At 43.4% G+C, this 19,035-nt stretch overlaps 1 protein-coding gene across 3 annotated transcripts in view; it reads right to left on the bottom strand.

The window, feature by feature from the left end:
* Positions 1–19,035, bottom strand: part of CDCP2 (CUB domain containing protein 2) — a 34,876-nt gene that overhangs the window by 5,232 nt on the left and 10,609 nt on the right. Inside the window, exons 1-5 of one of the 3 annotated variants that reach the window (XM_082225669.1) lie at positions 15,513–16,314; positions 13,164–13,511; positions 9,221–9,559; positions 6,660–7,013; positions 3,797–3,975 (exon numbers count right to left, since the gene is read on the bottom strand). In XM_082225669.1, coding sequence (XP_082081795.1) covers positions 3,797–3,975; positions 6,660–7,013; positions 9,221–9,559; positions 13,164–13,511; positions 15,513–15,588 — 1,296 coding nt within the window. In that variant the 5' untranslated portion in view covers positions 15,589–16,314. Of the gene's footprint in view, positions 1–3,796; positions 3,976–6,659; positions 7,014–9,220; positions 9,560–13,163; positions 13,512–15,507; positions 16,315–19,035 lie in introns of those variants that run through there. The other 2 variants (XM_082225671.1, XM_082225670.1) reach the window with 2 other exon arrangements.

Here is a 19,035-nt window from a genome sequence, read left to right as displayed (position 1 = left end):
CCCCTGGGTGTTGTCTGCCTATGTGAGTGACTGCCTTGTGATTGGCGGGACATAGCCACCTGTCAATCAAGACCCACCTGGGCCAGAAACTCTTTAAAAGATGACTGTTGCCAAATAGGTCCCTCAGCCGACCATCTATCTGAGGAGGGCAGGAGCATGTTTATAAGTAGCTGCAATAAGAGAAATCGACTTGAAACGTTTTCTTTTTGATGTACCATTCTGCTTTTACCTTGCCTTTTTATTCTAAATAAACTTAATAAAATTGGCTGTTGGGGACTTGGGTGAATTTCTGCTGGACTCAAAGGGGTATTTCCCACCCTCACAGGGCTGTACAAGTTGGATCTGACAGAGAAAAGTAAAGTCTCTGGGGTTCAGGGAAGAGCTGGGAAGGCTTGATAATCTCTCATTTCCCCTCATAAATATGTCCCTTGGATCCACAGAAATCACTCTCATCTGGAGGCAGAGCGACCAGAGAACCTCAGGCCTGGCATGACTGACCTACCTAGACTGGCAGGCGAGGAATGAATGGAGCAAAAGGCCTCTCCTCTCTTCTTTTACACACACCTCATGGAATCACAAAATGGTACAATAAAGGGAAACAAGTTGAACTTATGACTACCAGTTCTTTGATCATGACAAGTCAAAACTATGTCATGTGGAAGCTTGGCTTAGCTCCCATGGTTATGAAAATATGTTGAAAATAAATACATGAAAATATTATGAATAATTTACAAGTTATCTAGTATTCCCCAGCAGTGCATAGCCTCATTTCAATGTCGTTTGGATGCTCAGCACCTTTGACTGCCAAGCCATTGACCGAGGAATGAGCACCCCTCATTTTCTCTTTCTTTCTCTGCTCACTGGGTGGCCATAGACAAGTTATTTCATCTAGGGTCTTTAACGTGAGCCTTGCCACCTGCACATCAACAGCTTCACAGATGACAGGGACCTAAAATGAAATTTCCCAGGAATCAGACAATAACTGCACCCCAAAGCAATGGTTACTTTCAAAAATGTGGGATTCATGTCAATCACCTATAACTTATAAAAATATAGTGCTTGTGTTACTATCAGTAGCCAGATAGCCCTATACTGGAAATCATCTAATATTCCTATGAGAGAGGTATGTTTTCCTAATGTATGGAACACAGCTTTATCTGAATATCTGGTCAGACTTAGACATGTTGTTTGGGGTGAAGCCAAATCAGACAGTTCTGAAGTGGATCTGTCTCCATTTTTTAAATTATATATATATGGAGAGTCATATAAGTACTCCTCCCATGACTCCTCGTGGTTGGACTATATAAGGTAAAGGGACCCCTGACCATTAGGTCCAGATGTGGACGACTCTGGGGTTGTGGTGCTCATCTCGCTCTATAGGCCGAGGGAGCCGGTGTTTGTCTGCAGACAGCTTCTGGGTCATGTGGCCAGCATGACTAAGCCACCTCTGGTGAAACCAGAGCAGCACATGGAAACGCCATTCACCTTCCCACCGGAGCGGTACTTATTTATCTATTTGCACTTTGACGTGCTTTTGAACTGCTGGGTTGGCAGGAGCTGGGACAGAGTAACGGGAGCTCACCCCATTGCGGGAATTCGAACTGCCGACCTTCTGATCGGCAAGCCCTAGGCTCTGTGGTTTAGACCACAGCGCCACTATACAGACTCATCTTAAAATCTTGGCTATATGTAACTGCACCTCTGTAATGTGTTTTTTTAATACAGAATATACTCAGCTTATGGTTCTGTTATGGTTTGTATGATTATGCGTCAGTTTGTACATACATTTATGATAAATCGATAAAAATTATACTAAATTATATTAAAACAAAATGTGGGACTTAGGAGCAGTTTTTCAGTAGTTAAAAAAACACACACACAACAACCACCCCAAAGCAGCAGTGGTAATTGAAGGTGTTATTGGTGCTGTGGTGTTTTAACCTTTTCCTTGCATCCCAATGCTTAAAATGAGATATTTTTCTAAGGTCTGCAGAAGTGTGGAAGGAGTTAAATTCTCCTTGCTTTGATCCTGATATTTAACACCCCCTAGCAGAGGCTGCTATTTGCATTTTTAAAGGAAATGTGCCCTATAAATGTGTGAAACTCCACCTTTAATGTTACTCTGGTTTAGCTTTAAGTTTTTCTTTGTGCAACCTGAGGATAATTTAACACATGCTGAACATCTGGAAGGATTTTGCTTAGTAAAAAAAACCCCAGATCTGTGTTCCCCATTCACAGTGGTCGGTATGAATTCTGATTATCATGAAGCCTTCCTCCAAAAAATCATTAGACCAGGCTAATCAGCCAGAGTGTTGGAAAACCTTCTTAGAACAAAAACTGAGTCATGATGAGCTTTCTGCCTATGCTTGGATGCCACATGAGGTACAGTTCGAACAAAACACCACATTTACACCACAAACTTTTATCCAGGCATCACTTCACAGGCCGCTTACTTCAGAGTATAATGGAGGATAATTTTATCTTAGACAGATGCTTCTCAGCCTGACCTACCTCACAGGGCTGTAGTGAGGATAAAAAAGGGGGAAAGGGGAGAACCAATACCAAACGTTAGAATGTGCTTTACCCCAAATAGTTCTTTTCATTCCTTCAAATACGCACCCATAGATGTAACATTTCCCCTGTGTGTTTGTGTATAACATCTCAGAGGTGGTGTGGAGAAATGTGAGAGTATGTGTGTGCGAGAGAGACAGAAACAGAGAGAAGGTGGGGTGAGAGACCCAGGATGGGAGACTCCCATGGGAACCCCCATGTACACTTCCTTGAGTTCCATGGGGGAAGAAAGCTGGCATATAAAATGTACAAGATAAATAATAACTGCATCTGCATTGCCTCATCTTCACTCCTCCAGTAGTAATTCTTCTTCTCCTCTTATCCATTCAATAACACAACGGTGTGTTGGCCTTGGAGTTCCCTGTTATTTATGCTGAACAAGCAAAGGAAGCAGCCAGTAGTAAGAGGCAGCAAGTAATCCACACAGGAAAACTTCACTACAGTGGTACCTCTGGTTACGTACTTCATTTGTTCCGGAGGTCCATTCTTAACCTGAAACTGTTCTTAACATGAAGCATCACTTTAGCTAATGGGGCCCACTGCGGCGCCACCGCGCGATTTCTGTTCTCATCCTGAAGCAAAGTTCTTAACCCAAGGTACTATTTCTGGGTTAGCGGAGTCTGTAACCTGAAGCGTATGTAACCTGAAGCTTATGTAACCCGAGGTAACACTGTCATTCGGCCATGGGAACAAATCCAGGAGCAGATGCTCTGAGGATTCGTCCAGGGGCAACAAATGATAATAATTGTGCCTCCTGCTGATGCAGAATACAAGGCCCAGGCAGCGAACATATTTTACTTGGACATGGCCTTAATTTATACAAGCCTAACTTTTAAAAGTGGGTGGCACTGTGGGTAAAACCTCAGTGCCTAGGACTTGCCGATCGCATGGTCGGTGGTTCGAATCCCCGCGGTAAGGTGAGCTCCCGTCGTTCAGTCCCAGCTCCTGCCCACCTATCAGTTTGAAAGCACTCTTAAGTGCAAGTAGATAAATAGGTACCGCTTTATAGCGGGAAGGTAAATGCGTTTCCGTGTGCTGCTCTGGTGCCGGTTCGCCGGAGCAGCTTCGTTACGCTGGCCACGCGACCCGGAAGTGTCTGCAGACAGTGCTGGCTCCCGGCCTCTAGAGTGAGATGAGCGCACAACCCTAGAGTCTGCCAAGACTGGCCCGTACAGGCAGGGGTACCTTTACCTTTTAAAAAACCAAAAAACCACCAATCACTTACCTGCGGTTCTGTACCACAGGTTTCAAACCTTGCATGTATCCTAAAATTCAAGCCGACCACTTGTGCAGGGCAGGACGGGATTCCTAAATATATCTTATTCCTCTCCAACTGAGCCAGTGACTGTGTGGGAATCTGGATCTGAAACTCTGTCCGTGTGCAGCTGACATTCATGAGGACAACTGCGAGAGGGGAAACAAAAGAAAGGAAGAACCTTCCCTGAAATCACTGGAGGTTAATAACAAATAGCTGGCAGCATTCCCACAGATGAATCACACTGTCTTAGCCAGATATGTCAGTGGACCTGATACAGTGCTGTCTAAAGGGAAGTTTATGTCCTGTATTCTGAAGTCCTATATGGGCATATATGCATTGCCTGACCAGATATTTGGCTGCAGGCTTCCAGCGCCAGGTCCCAAACCACCTCTTGGAGGGTAGGGCAGTAATTGTTCTTGATAATTTTGTCCGCAATGGCACCTGGGGCGGCCCGCCCCCCCCCCTTCGTTCGCCCCTGACAGTGCTTAACAGAAAGCAGAGCCTCAAAGAGCCACCCGGCTAATGTTTGTTAGTGATCTAACCTGAGTATGAAGTTGCACTTTACCAAGTGAATCAGGGAATAAGAAATAACCAGTGGTAAAGGCCACAGGCTCAAAATTTTAAGCGAACTGAAACATTTGCTTTATTGGTACACAGTATTTCATACAGAAAATAATATTATCTTTGTGCAGAAAATAATAGTATGAGCTAAAGCACAGATTTGAAACTAGATAATAATCGACACCACCACAGTGATCGTAGATGTGACTCTGGGCAGCATACAGTTTAGTGTTTGGGAAGGTTCATCACGCCTTTTCACTCCTGGGTTCATTTTTTCAAAGCTCACTGAGAAATCCTCAAATACATTAGGTTGGTAATTTAAAACCCTACTTCCAGCTTAACAACAGCAATGTGAAACAGAAGGCGCAGCTCTTAACTGCTGTTCATTTCCTAATATCCACCACAGGAGACTGACACCACTGGCTCTGACCTGGGACAAAGAAACCAGTTCCTGCTGTGCAGTTCAGCAAACACATACAAGGCTGGTCTTTGGTACTATGCAGGAAGGAATGTCCCATGCAGAAATAAGATAGAAATCATCCCTCACACATCCCTGAGACACTATTAGTCAATAGCAAGACTGTTTGCTGCCCAGCTTTAGGGTGTGTGTGTGTGTGTGTGTGTGTGTGTGGAGTGATGCTTATTATGTATGACTTCAGCAAAAGTTAGGCTCCAGGCAATAAGATTCTGGGACCCAATGGAGCTTGTTGTCAGCCCATGTGAGCCAGAAGCAGGTGTCCTGTCCAAAACAGGCAGAAGTCAAGGTCCAAAGCAGAAGCATACATTTAGTCAAACCCAATATCCAAGAGAAAAATCAGAGAAAGGGAGCAGGAGCTTAAGCTCACTTCTGAGGGAAGCCATTCAGACTGCCAAAGACAAGCAAGCTCTGAGGCAAAACCTTTATAGGACATGGCGTCCTGGGATTGGTTGTTGGGGGGTCAGCTGACTGGGTGCTGAACAGGCTGGTATTACTGTCTAGATGGCACATCAAAACCCAGTGTAGTGGGTTTATGCTACTGGTGACACAGGATGTGAAGCCCCTGATCATGACTGTTGGGAGTTCTTGTCTGAGATCCTGCGCCCTCCCTTTCAGCACTGTACACATCCATCTATGCATCCCCAATTATTTTTGCAGCTTGTACTGCACTGTTGTGTTGTGGCAGCAGCATGGGCGTAGTCGCAGGTGAGGGTACAGTTGCAGTGACGGGGCTGGCAGCAGCACAGGCATGACACCCAGAGCAGGGAGCGGGCAGGATTGGGACCTGGATTTGCGGAGGGATGTGTCATGGGGGCAGGGGCATTGTTAGCCATTTTGCTTACAGAGGCAAAATGTATTGGGTTGGCCCTTACTACATTGTCCATGTCTGGAAGCACCCGAAGTCATTTGAGAAGGTGAAGTGTTGGTCTAATAAACGTACATGCATACATACATACAGGTGTTTATCTTTGTCCTTGCAGCTGACCTCTTTATCCTGTATATCTTAGCTGGTACCAAGAGTCAAGGTAGCTCTGGTCTGATCTAGTACCTCAATTCTTCTAAAGCTTCTCTCATTTTGTTTATTTGACTGTAGTGAAGAAGTGAAGAAGTGTGCACTTTGCAGCACTAAAATGAACAGAACCAAACAACTGAGAATATTCAAAATAAAATGTCCAACCCATTCTGCCAAGGATTGGACCAGGTGTTGACTAATACCAGCCTACCAGATTTCAGCCTACACAATATAAACCAATATGACACAAGACAGAGCAAGTATACTGCAGAAAATCCATCTTGGATGACTTCACTCTAGATGACTTAAACAAGACTTCCAATTTTAGCTGTTATGCAGCTGGCCTCTTGCAAAGCTCATCACAGAAATACAACCTGTGATAAGTAAATATTAGAGTAAAGAAATAGCAAAGCAAGGGTTGAAAAATTACCCATATTTCTCCTGAAACGAAGTATGAACTACCAAATACTTCCTGACCATGTGCATTTAATAATGACACAGTTTGGGGAACTGCACGCAAAACAGAAAACCACTGATTGCATAGCTTTCCCGCAAAATTTTATATAATTTGTATGCCACTGCATTAATAATTTTGGTATTTTCTCCCAACACATAAATGCAAGTACTTTCTGAAAACTTATCATTTGTGTGTCAGGCTCATGATTATTATCTTCAGGCTTGTTCTGGATTCTCTTGTTCATAAACATCCCCCCCCCCCACACACAAATATTCCACACAACAGAAAAGCTGGGTGAAAGAGATCAGATGGTGGGCCATACCTCCGATGTATGCAACAGAGAAACCTCGGTTGGCTGTGTTCCTGTCTGTGTGAAGGACCAATAGCAGCTTGTTTCTACTGGATATAATAGGAGACAGCATTTCTCTCCCACACCACTTCCCCAGCAGAGACGCCTTCTCGGTGCCTCCATCAAACGCAGCCAGATGGTCATAATCACAGCCATCTGTCAGGCTGTTCCGCCCCTCCAGATCCAAGTCCAGGAAGAAGACTTTGATTCGATATCCTGGGGGCAGCTGGATGGCCCAGTGACATTTGATATTATTGGGGTAATAGTTGGGATACTGAGGACTGGAGAAATTTCCTTTGACGGCTGTGTACACCTCCTGACATGCACCTGGTTACAGAACAAAGAGAGTGTGATACAATTCAGACAGCCCAAAGAATGAACTTTAATTTCTTGTAGTGCTGTGTAAGACATTCCTAAACACTTCTCTCTCTCCCACATCCCTCTCCCCAACCCAATGGGAAATGCAATTTCAACTTCTTAACCTCCCCCCCGTCCCTTGGCTGTAGGGTAGCCACTTGCTCATCACCCTAAAGAGGAAATGCATCATCTAAAGAAGAGGTTTGCATAAAATCTGCATATGCTGATGTGTATGTATAGATTAGGGATGGGGAGAAATTGGATTCAGTTCACATTTAAACAATACAAGAACCGAACTGTAGCCATCCTCCAAAATTCACACTTCTCCAAGTTTTGCAATGCAGTCCTACAAACAAGTAGAAGAAGAAGAAGAAGAGTTTGGATTTGATATCCCGCCTTTCACTCCCTTTAAGGAGTCTCAAAGCGGCTAACATTCTCCTTTCCCTTCCTCCCCCACAACAAACACTCTGTGAGGTGAGTGGGGCTGAGAGACTTCAAAGAAGTGTGACTGGCCCAAGGTCACCCAGCAGCTGAACACAGAAATGCATGCGACCACCAGGATAAGGTGTCCATATAAATGTATGCATTAGTGAGTTTGATATATACCTACTGACATAGAATAACCTAACAGCATATTCCCTAGCCCACGTGTCCAATGGGAGACCTTTGTCCAAGCCCTATAGCAAAATCCCCAAGTCTGATGTAGAGCTGGCAAGCTCTTCTGGGAAAATGCACATTGTAAAGCTGTCCTGGGGCTAAAAAACTTCATAATACAGATAAAGATGGGGAAACCCCTGTACACAGAAAGGTAGTGCATCTGGGAGGACACCAAGGCATACCTTTTCTCCCTGACAGGCTAGCTGCCCTTAGGAATAAAGTTTTGTATGTTTGTGTTTAATGTGAGGGCAGAAAACATGCAACCCTCTCCTGGACGTTTTATAGCTCCTGCAGGTTGTGCCCTTTTTTAAATGTGTAGATTAGTTCTATGCCTTAATTCTCACGCTCCTTTTGAATGTGGTGAAGTTGCCACAATGTGATTTTTACTAATCATTTTCTGTGGTTAACATTTCTTCTGAATATGCATCAGTGTGGTGAGATCTCAGATTTGCCACATCCTGGAGGCTGGTCAAACACCAAGGTTCTCCAGGATGTGGTAAATCTCAGATTTCATGATGTGGGATTGCATTCAGAAGAAATACTCAACAAGCAAACATATCTTCAAAATGAACATTAGAAACTGATGCAATATTGCCAAAACTTAGCATAGGGTGGACCCTATTGATTAGGAACATATCATAAAAGGTTTAAGATTTGCAAAGGCTGAAATACTAACTTCAGTTTTTAAGCAATGCTAGTTTGTTTGCTTTACTGAGGTCAGGATCCATCTCTCAATTTATACAAAAGCTAAGGTTTTTGGAGGAATGAGTAGATATATCCCATTTTTCCCTAGGCTGCTTCCACACCAAGCATTTTCTGAGAAAAGCTGCACTTGTTCATTCTCCTCTTAAGATGCATCTGCATAAAAGTCAGGACCAAAGCAGACTCTTCCCATATTTTCCCTGTTCAGCTACCATTTTGCTTCCAGAGCTCAGAAATTGACTATAAAACAAACAAACAGTGGGATAGCTGCAGAATCTCCCATGGTGCAAATGGCCTATCACACAGCTGTTCAGTCAGTTTTGGAGCCAGTTATGGCCTCCTTGCGTTTCTCTAGCCATTTCCTTCTCTATGGTCTGTCTTTCCTCTCTAGAAATCAACTCTGCCACTTTAACCTTTCCCTTTCTGAAGAGCATTGTCACTATACTGCATCCATATTTTGTTCTTCCCCTCTTTGCATTGTAGTGGTGCTGGAGTGAGGGAAGAAGAAGCATTTAGCCCTTTTGCCCATACCAGAATCCCAATGATAATCATGTCCTGAAACATTTGGGGCCGAATTAAGGGAGGCTTCCCTCTTGCTCACACAATGTTATTTGGATTCCAGAGGTTTAGAAGCCGAGTTGGCATTCCACTTCCAGCTTAAAGTAGAACCAGCAATATTTAGGTGCTGCTAAAATTTCCATGTCTGGAAGGACCCCAGGATGACTTCCTGTGCTAACAGAGACTCCACAAAAATTGCCATGCCTCTGCTCACTTGATATTGGCATAAGGTAAAGGTAAAATTGTCTTGCATACCATACCTGAAAAGAAATATGCTTTGAAGCCTCTGCCTGCAATGTTAAAGTCTGATTTGAACACAACCAGCAGTTCCTGTGCAGAAGAGATGTCCGGAGGCTTCACATGCCCACAAAAGTGACCAAGGAGTGTATCCCCCATAGTTGGCCCATCAAAGATGGCCACATAATCAAAATTGCACTGCTCACTGTTTTCCATCTGGAAGTCCACAAAAATCAGTTTGATGACAGAATTTGAAGTTGCCTGGATGACCCAATGGCATTCGGCATTGTTGGGGTAATTCTCGGGGTAATCAGGGCTTGTTATTGATCCTGAGAGGCCGGTGAGCACCCCCCCACAAACATCTGGAAGCAAGAAAGCATAACATATTAACATGAGAGAGAGGTTACAATTCAAGTTGCTTTTACATCACATGACTTTCCTGAAAGCATCTTAGGAAGTGTAGTTTACCTCTCACAGAGGTAAAATTCCCAGCACTCTTAACCAATGAAAGTTCCCAGGATTCCTTGGGAAAAGCCATGTGCTTTAAGTGCGTTTTAAATACCGTATATGGTGTGTATGCAGACCCAGAAACAGCGGCTGTTTCAGGCAATGCGGGGCCTGAGCCACTGTGCCACTCTCAGGAGAGACAAGTGGTTCAGGTGCACTGCAGGCCAGGCCCCGCGGTAAGTGCCACCCCCGTGGTGTGCCATTTTGTCACCCCCTCAGGGATGACACCCGCGCCCCCATCCTACGCCCCTGCCCAGAAAAGGGACATAAATTATGTCATACATATCTCCATCTCTCCAAGCAATAAAAAGGACCAAAACATGGCACGTGAAAACTGGAAAAGTATAGAAAATGAGGACAGATAGTGGTTCCAAAGAGAGAAGTAAGGTTATAGGCCCTGCCATTTCAAATGAGAAAGTGATGAGGTGAGAGGAGACACAGTGAGTGCTCCCAGACTACCTTCATTGTATCTTCACTGTTGATTTGTTGATTTGTTTGCAGGGAGATTAGACAAGTTTATTTAATGAGCATTCATTCTGATTTCATTGCAGAAGGGTTAGATGACATTGTATCAACGCAAGTGTCAACCTACACTTCCCAGTGCATTTCCCCTCACTTTCCTTACAGGAAAAAAAATCTGATCTTTAGGGGAAGCGGGTTTGTTATGCAAGACTCCCCCCAATCAACTGTAATTGTCCAACCTGAATCTGCCCTTTAGCCTCCAAAAGTGACAGTCTGGAGCTAGTAGAGAAGACTAGATCCAATGCATATGTGGGTATGTAGGTATTGAAGAAGGAAATGAAATGAATGAGAAGAATGAGATGAAAAAGAATCAGCATGCACGGGGTGTACGGGCTTCCTTTTCCGCCATGTTTCTAGGCACAGGTCTCAAACTGCTGCTTCTTCTGACTCGGCGTTAAAGAGCAGGATTTCGTGTGGAAAGCACTGGGGCAAAATAACAAGCACTTGGTTACAGCACTTTGACGTGCAGACTTGTACCTAAAATGCATGGGGACAAGATGTAAGTGTGGGTGGTCCCTTGGATTTCTCAGATCAAATGAGTTTCCAGGTTGTGGGAGGCCTAGAAGATCTCACACATATAAAGGAGGAGGCCTCGTGACTCCATGAAGTTTGAGAAACATTGCTTTGAATGGTGGTCATTCACCGTCATTTTACAAAACAAAACACTCTTAACAAAAGCCACAGGCACTTTGTGCTTGCTGACATAGGTTGCTGTTTTGGAACTGCTTACTCTGGGGTAGCCTTACTGAAACCAACAGGGTTTTCTAAGTTGGAACTGGTCTGCAAATCACAGCCTAGGTTCCCATTGTGAGGTCAATTTCTGCTTCCAATTACGCCAAGAAGCAATAAAACTGTAAAGAGAGAGCAGAATTAAGTTTGCAAACCCTTTCCTGCCAGTGCAGGCCCCTGAGACGGAAAGAATCCAATGTTACTACTCCTGAATCCTTCCGTGGCTGTTCAGGAAAAACCCTTGAGAAGAAAATGCATTTCTACTTGCAATCTCTGCACATTATTTTCTTGAAATCACCAGGAGTAAGCATAATAAATCTCAGGTGCTCCATGATGCCACTTTTATAGACCCATCCTGTAGCTTGATTACAGTTTAATATGAAAAGGGAAATGTAAGAGCTTTTAAAGGAAGTCTAAGCAAGGATTTCTAAATGCTCTGGAAATCTGTATCTAAAGATAATTGATAAGCAAAATTTAAACTAAATTTTAAACTGCCCTTCTTCAGTTACGCCTCACCTGCACCTGGTAGTACGTAACTGATTGGGGAAGTGTGGTATACCACTGCAGTGTAATATATTGGGTTCTGTCTGCAGAGAACCACACTAAGTTCCCCACTCAGCCATGAAGCTGAATGACGTTGATCTAGTCACTCACTCTCATATAGACCAACTCAGTCACACCAAGTCCAGACATGCAAGGTGCACTTTCAAGGTCTGCAAGGACAGTTGCCTGAGCTGGAGAAACTGGAGATACAGCCAGGTCGATGCACTGCTCCATTGACTACACCAAGGTAGAAATCTAGGCTCCTAAATATGTATACCAGGCAGGCCAGGTCAACACAGAGACTTTGTAATGCCTGCCAGTCACAGGAACTGATGCTGCACACCTCTTTTCTTCTGCACCAGAATGAAACTTTGAGACCTGAGCATCTACAGACCTCAGAAGTTCTCTGGGGTAGGTCCCAGAAAAGAACTTGTGTCCCTGGCAGCCACCACCTTCCCCCTACAGCCTGTGCACTTTTATTTTTGCTCTCTGAGCTCAAGTACCCTCTCAGTATATTAGCCAGTTTCTTGCCTTGCTTCACTCTCTCACCACTCTACACGACGAGGCATGTTTTCTCCTCTATATCTGGCTCTTCATGCTTGCTGACTCTGTTTGTACAGTAAGGCACACTGTGTTTGTTCTTTATAGGCCTATTACACTTCCCAATCGTTGTTTGCTTGCTACTTCACTTTTGACTCCTCTTTTCTCCTCTGTTTTACCTGTTCTTTTCCTTCACTAGCTCTCACGTTGTTTGTTTTGATTGCCTAAAGTGGTATTGACCCCCGCCTGTCTTTATAATCACAGATTTGCCTTGTGCCTTAATGAGTAGCTTCAGTTCTATTGGCCGGCTTAGACATTGTACTTGCTGCTGAATTTTCCCTAGAGCTCCACTCTTGTAAAGGCTTATTCCTCCTAAGAGGCTCTGAATCTGTAAGGTGGTGCTGTGTCCCCTGATGTACAACACAGCATGAAATACACATGGTCTGGCCTAATGTTGACTGACATTTCTTTTCTGTAAATATGTTTTAATGTAATGTTGATGTATTTTTTGTATATCACTTTGTGAAGGTTGTAATAATAATAATAATAATAATAATAATAATAATAATAATAATAATAATAATTAATTTATTTGTACCCTGCCCATCTGACTGGGCCTCCCCAGCCACTCTGGGCGGCTTCCATAGAAACCAAAAATACAGTAAAATATCACAGATTAAAAACTTCCCTGAACAGGGCTGGCTTAAGATGTCTTCTAAATGTCAGGTAGTTATTTATCGCTTTGACATCTGATGGGAGGGCGTTCCACAGGGCGGGCGCCACTACCGAGAAGGCCCTCTGCCTGGTTCCCTGTAGCTTTGCTTCTTGCAACGAGGGAACCGCCAGAAGGCCCTCGGCGCTGGACCTCAGCGTCCGGGCAGAACGATGGGGGTGGAGACGCTCCTTCAGGTATACTGGGCCGAGGCCGTTTAGGGCTTTAAAGGTCAGCACCAACACTTTGAATTGTGCTCGGAAATGTACTGGGAGCCAATGTAGGTCTTTCAAGACCGGTGTTATGTGGTCTCGGCGGCCGCCCCCCCCCCCCGAAAGACGTCATAGAAATAGTTCGAATAAATAAACAATTCTCTCTTTTGTAGAGAAGCTGCAACTGAATCCCATTCTAACCTTTTTGGTAAACTGCAGAGAATCCCTGGCTGGCCACATGGTTATCCGAGTGGAATATTACAGTCATGATGTTCCAAGATGAGGTAAATGGTGGAGGAAAACTGGTGCCACAGAATTTTCCTAGGAGGTTGCCTTGGTCTTCCGAGATCCCGTTGTAAATCATGAGGTAGTCAAATTCACAGTTGTCATGGTATTCCAGGTCAAAGTGATGAAAGGTGAGCAGAACAGAGGATCCTTCTGTTACCACTATGAGCCACATGCAATCTGTATCGTACGGGTAGAGTCCAGGGAAATTCGGGCTTGAGACGTTGCCATGTGGCGCTGAGAGGACACCACCACATTTGATGCCTAGAGAAAACATAAATATTTGAAGGTCAACTTTGACTAAGCAGCCACTGTAGCTTACTTAAGCAACACTGTAGCTTATAAGCAACAACTTGAAGAAATATATAGCGGTGTAAGTCCCCACCCCAAAACTCCAAAATGTATTTCTGAATGTGGCTTTGTCTTTTCTTCTTCTGCACAATGCCGTTCTCCCTAATGCCTTTCTCCTGCTTACCCAAGGAGCATTCATTTGACCATCTTTGCTTGTTGAAGTCAATTAAGACATATTGAACCAATCTTGTGAACAGTTTGATGTGTGTCCAGATAGTGACTCAACACACTACAATGTAGTATTATTGCCCATTTTGCTAATATTAGTTGGTTATTTTACATGCTTTACATGAACTGTAATCCGCTCAAGAATTTCTGAGACTAGGCAAACTCAAATAAAATCTAAATAACTGCCACAGGCAAAGAAATCCTCTGTCCTTCCTAACCTTTTACAATCAGTGTGTAATGCATTGTTATCAGACACTATAATAGACCACAGGGCAAGATCTACAGCTAGTAGATAGATAGATAGTATAAGCCAGCATCATATACATTCCTTTACTACATAAAGTTTAAAGGTAAAGGTACCCCTGACCGTTAGGTCCAGTCATGGACAACTCTGCGGTTGTGGCACTCATCTTGCTCTATAGGCTGAGGGAGCTGGTGTTTGTCTGCAGACAGCTTCCAGGTCATGTGGCCAGCATGACTAAGGAGCTTCCGGCACACAGCGCACAGAAACTCTGTTTACCTTCCTGCTGGAGCGGTACCTATTTATCTACTTGTACTTTGATGTGCTTTTGAACTGCTAGGTTGGCAGGAGTTGAGACTGAACAACGGGAGCTCCCCCTATTGCGGGGATTCGAACCGCCAACCCAAGAGGCTCTGTGGTTTAGACCACGGTTAAACACAGTGGAAAGCATCTCATTCCTGCATAAATCTAAGAGAATGAATAATTTCATATTATCTTTCACTGGAATATGCAGCATATCTAGCAAGGTTCTGTTGCCCAGCTCATTTTGGAGGGAATCTGGGCGTGTGGTGAAGATCATAGCTGCAGAGAGCTATGGAGTTGAATGGAAGAAAACAAAAACTTTGGTCAAGATTGGGGGAAGCGTACCTAAATTGACAATAGCATTGTTATAAAATCTGAAATTAAGTGGTAAGGAGGAGGAAGGTCTACTTCAAAACTGAGTATCTTCTTCTCAAATGCAGCTGCAGGTCCATAGAATTTAGAAATAGAATCCATTGGAAAGTATTAGTCACACTGTCTTTCTTCACACAATTTCAGCTTCTCACTAAGAACTTTAACCCTACTCAACTCGGCCTGCTAGTTACCCTAAACCTGTTTATATGCCTACAGTGATAATTGAAAAGAATGAAAAATACTGTTCTAGCACATCGCTATAAACATGGTTCTAAGCACACAAAAACAGCTCTATTGAAATCAGCAAATCTTTGCCCTCTTGTTGTTGTTCTCAAAGCACATACACTGCTGCAGCAGACCCATTCTTCTCAGTAGGACTATTGGGTGACTTGAAGCTTCCACCCTGTCAACCTGATCCAGAAAATACTTGTGGATGCAAGAGTTCAGAGATGTATACAGTTCTATGTTAATTCCAGTGGAGGAAGCTTGAACCCACACTTCCTTTGCCCACTTGGACCCGCTGCCTCCATTACATGAGTTATGGGCATCCTACGTACAAGAGATCCATGTATGCATCTGATTGAGGTATGGATACAAGGAAGTGCTAGCTTAAAAAAAATGTGCAGTGTATACAGGGAGCAGATTACGGAAAGATTTGTAAAAGAAGCACCATCAGTACACAGCACATTGCAAGTGCACCATGACAACTAATGTTCTAGAGTTAGCACCCTACATGATCATGGGAAGCAAAGCAATGGCAGTCCATTTAAAAAAGAAGCACGATTTTGCAAATGGGCCCAGAACACAGCCCCCCAAATGCCTTACCTTACCTTTCTTGGCGTTTATCCCATTCGCTGCGCACAAGAAAGTTATTGTCACAAGGTGTTGGAGAAGCATCTGCTGCATCCTTTGACACAGCTATGAAGAGACAAATGGACCCAGTGCCAGAAAACAGCAGAAGTATACTCAATGCAGCCTATCTGAGAGGGAAAAAATAGCTGGAGGCCTGTCGAATTAATAATGGAATGAATAATTCATTGCTTGTTTGAATTAGTAACCTGATCTGTTCTTTGCTTCCTTCACTCGGTTTTAACGATCTGGATCAAATGTCCCTAGGATTTACACTGTACCAGGTACCTTGTCAATACACTATATTTGGAAGTGATGTTAATGGTTGGAATATGGTGCATAACTGCAGTAAGTCAGTGCTGACAATATGCCCTGAAGGGCTCGTGAAAATAATTTAGTTCACCACGCAAGATAGGGAACCAAATTAGGAATTTCAGATTTTACATGGAAATGTATCTGGGGAATTAGCTTGATTTTAAAATATGGGGCCTGCTGTACAAAGCCAGTAGCTGATAAAAGAAAGAGAAATATGGGACAGATTTTTAGATTTTGATGAGCTGAACCATACTAAAGGATCGAGGTGCTTTTTAGTTCCCTAATTACTGTTTGGATGGTGAACTGCATATCACAACCCTTTAAAGGGTCTCTTCAGACTGGTGGGCATGTTTGTTTTCGCAGATATATTCTGCAGCATCTCATTGACACAATAATTGTGCATTAGTAGTGGGATCATCCACACATCATTCCACTTTGTTCATTGTTCTGTGATGCTTCCGCAGTGTTATTGCGTTATTGTCATGTTCGCAGTGGTACTATAGTGCAACAAAAGCTAGTCAGTCTAGCTTCTCTGTAGGGAGGGAGTTTCAGAGTCTGGGAGCAGCCACCGAGAAGGCCTTCTCTGGTGTCCACACCAAGTGTGCCTATGAGGATGGTGGGACTGAGAGAAGAGCTTTCCTTAAAGATCTCAAAACCCAAGCAAATTCGCATTGGAGAATATGATCTTTCAGATGACTTGGACCTAAGCTGCCTCAGGTGTCAAAGGCCAGGGTAAAGAGGTGTGTCTTCAGCATTATTCAAAAACTGCATTGTGTAGATGCCAGATGCACCTCACGAGGAAGAAATTCCACAACTTAGGGATTGCCACAGAGAATGCCCTCTCCCACATTGCCACCACCCCATACATCTAATAAGGCAGAAGGGGCTACCAAGACGGGCCCCTCTGAGATCTTAACAACCAGGTGGGCCTACAGGAAGTTTGGGGCCAAAGTTGTTTAGGGCTTTAAACACTAAATGTGAATAATGTCATCAATGTCCTTACCCCATTACTATTGGTTCCCCACTGGCACTACCTTAAACTCTCAGGAATTTATGCCTATTGTCTGAAATTTAAGCTTAGAAAGGGGAACATGGCAGTAAGACCACTGGGCAAGTTTTACAGTAGTACCTATGGTTATGTACTTAATTCGTTCCAGAGGTCCGTTCTTAACCTGAAACTGTTCTTAACCTGAAGCACCACTTTAGCTAATGGGGCCTCCTGCTGCTGCTGCACTGCCGCTGCACGATTTCTGTTCTCATCCTGAAGCAAAGTTCTTAACCCGAGGTACTATTTCTGGGTTAGTGGAATCTGTAAACTGAAGCGTATGTAACCCGAGGTACTACTGTATACTGGTGAGAAGGAATGTAACTATTGACTAGCAGGCTTACATTTTGAACAAAGAAGGTAGAATTAAAACTATTTCCTTCTGTCTTTCTCTCTGCCTCCTCTGTTGTGAAAAATAAAATTAAATACAAGTCTTATTTACCTTTGGATTTATGGAGAGCGGGATAAATCAACATTGAAGTCAAAATAAATAGCTGGTAGAGTGACAGCAACCTGTTTGTACATGCTGGAAGGACTCATGTGAAATACATGCAGCACTGATCAATATTTAACATCTACTTTTCCAAAGTGCTCACACCATCTTTAAGAGGCACTACCAAGGAAATGTTTCGGTTTGACAGCCTTCTCTTCTTTAATTAACTGTAAGTTGGGAGCATTTTAAAAGAAACTATCTAGAAGAAGGAGTGTAGACTCACTGTGTAGGCATAAGGATTTTTAGATAATCAGACCCTAATTGAGCTAACTAAATTTAGTTTATGCTTAAGCCTCAATTACATGTTAGTGGTTAATTTAAATCCCATTGATTTCAATTTTACTTAAACACAACTAGCTTTAGCTAAGATGGAGACCTCAGTCTTTTGCCGTGAGTGTTAACCTGTAACATTTACTGTTTTCCTCTATCCCAAATGTATTGTTGCATTTACTGTACCATGATTAATGCAGTGTTCATTCAAGATTTAGGGTAAGATTCAAGTTGATCTGCTCAACCAGGAAAAGACTTGAATTTGACTGACGCGGTTTTAAATTTACATCTTTGGAATAATTATTATACTCGGGCTCTACAGTGTAGATTTGGGCTAAATATTTAGAGGATTTGTGGGACCACACCTGAAAAACAACAACGCAGGAGTAGCAGTGCTTTGATGAATCCCTAACTTATGTTGGATTTAACTTGGTCCAGTCACTACCTATAGAAAATGCGTACTGCGTACAAATGATGGCCTTTGGAGCTGTTGCACAGGGTTTTCTGCACTGATGCAGTAGGAGAGCATATGCTATCCAGAAGGAAATAGGAAAGCAATTTCGAAAAATCATTTGAATCTAAAACGAATATAAAAGTAATCTGCAGTCCTACATACACTTAATCCAAAAGTAAGCCCCAGTAAACATAGGGGGACCTATTTCTGAGTAACAATGAGTACGATTGAACTACAATATTTTCAATAAGCTGTGGTGATTTGAGGAGAGTATCCACTGTAGGCCATTCTCCTCTACAGTGCTACCTCAGGTTAAGTACTTAATTCGTTCCGGAGGTCCGTTCTTAACCTGAAACTGTTCTTAACCTGAAACACCACTTTAGCTAATGGGGCCTCCTGCTGCCGCCGCGCCGCCGGAGCACGATTTCTGTTCTCATCCTGAAGCAAAGTTCTTAATCCGAGGTACTATTTCTGGGTTAGCGGAGTCTGTAACCTGAAGCATATGTAACCCGAGGTACCACTGTGCAGCCAGCAGGACTCTAAATGTTGTCCAACAGGAGAGGAGAAAGGAATCTAGAGAGCAATGATGTTGTCCTATCTCTGTATCGGGGGGAGGGGCGGTTGCTAAGGGGCTAGCCAAAGGGTGAAGGTATGGATGTTTGTAGCCGACCCATCTAAACATAAGATGGCATAACAATAACCATAGGATGGGTACATGATGCTGGCATATTCTTATGCTTAATGGGTTGTATCCATTGCTAGTCCGACTGAGAACAGACCCATTGAAATGAATGTTGTCAACTTAGTTCCATTGATTTAAATGGGTTTACTCTGAGTAGCACTTAATTACAAACCATGAGACTAAGGTTATGTGCACACCAGCGTGTTAATGTGCATGTCAGCCACACAGATCTGATCGTTTGGTGT

The sequence above is a fragment of the Podarcis vaucheri genome (genome assembly GCF_965113315.1).
Source record: "Podarcis vaucheri genome assembly, chromosome: 6".
In the NCBI taxonomy this organism is placed as follows: Eukaryota; Metazoa; Chordata; class Lepidosauria; order Squamata; family Lacertidae; genus Podarcis; species Podarcis vaucheri.
The sequence above is the reverse complement of the archived record's forward strand: the minus strand, read 5'-3'. Positions and strand labels throughout refer to the sequence as shown.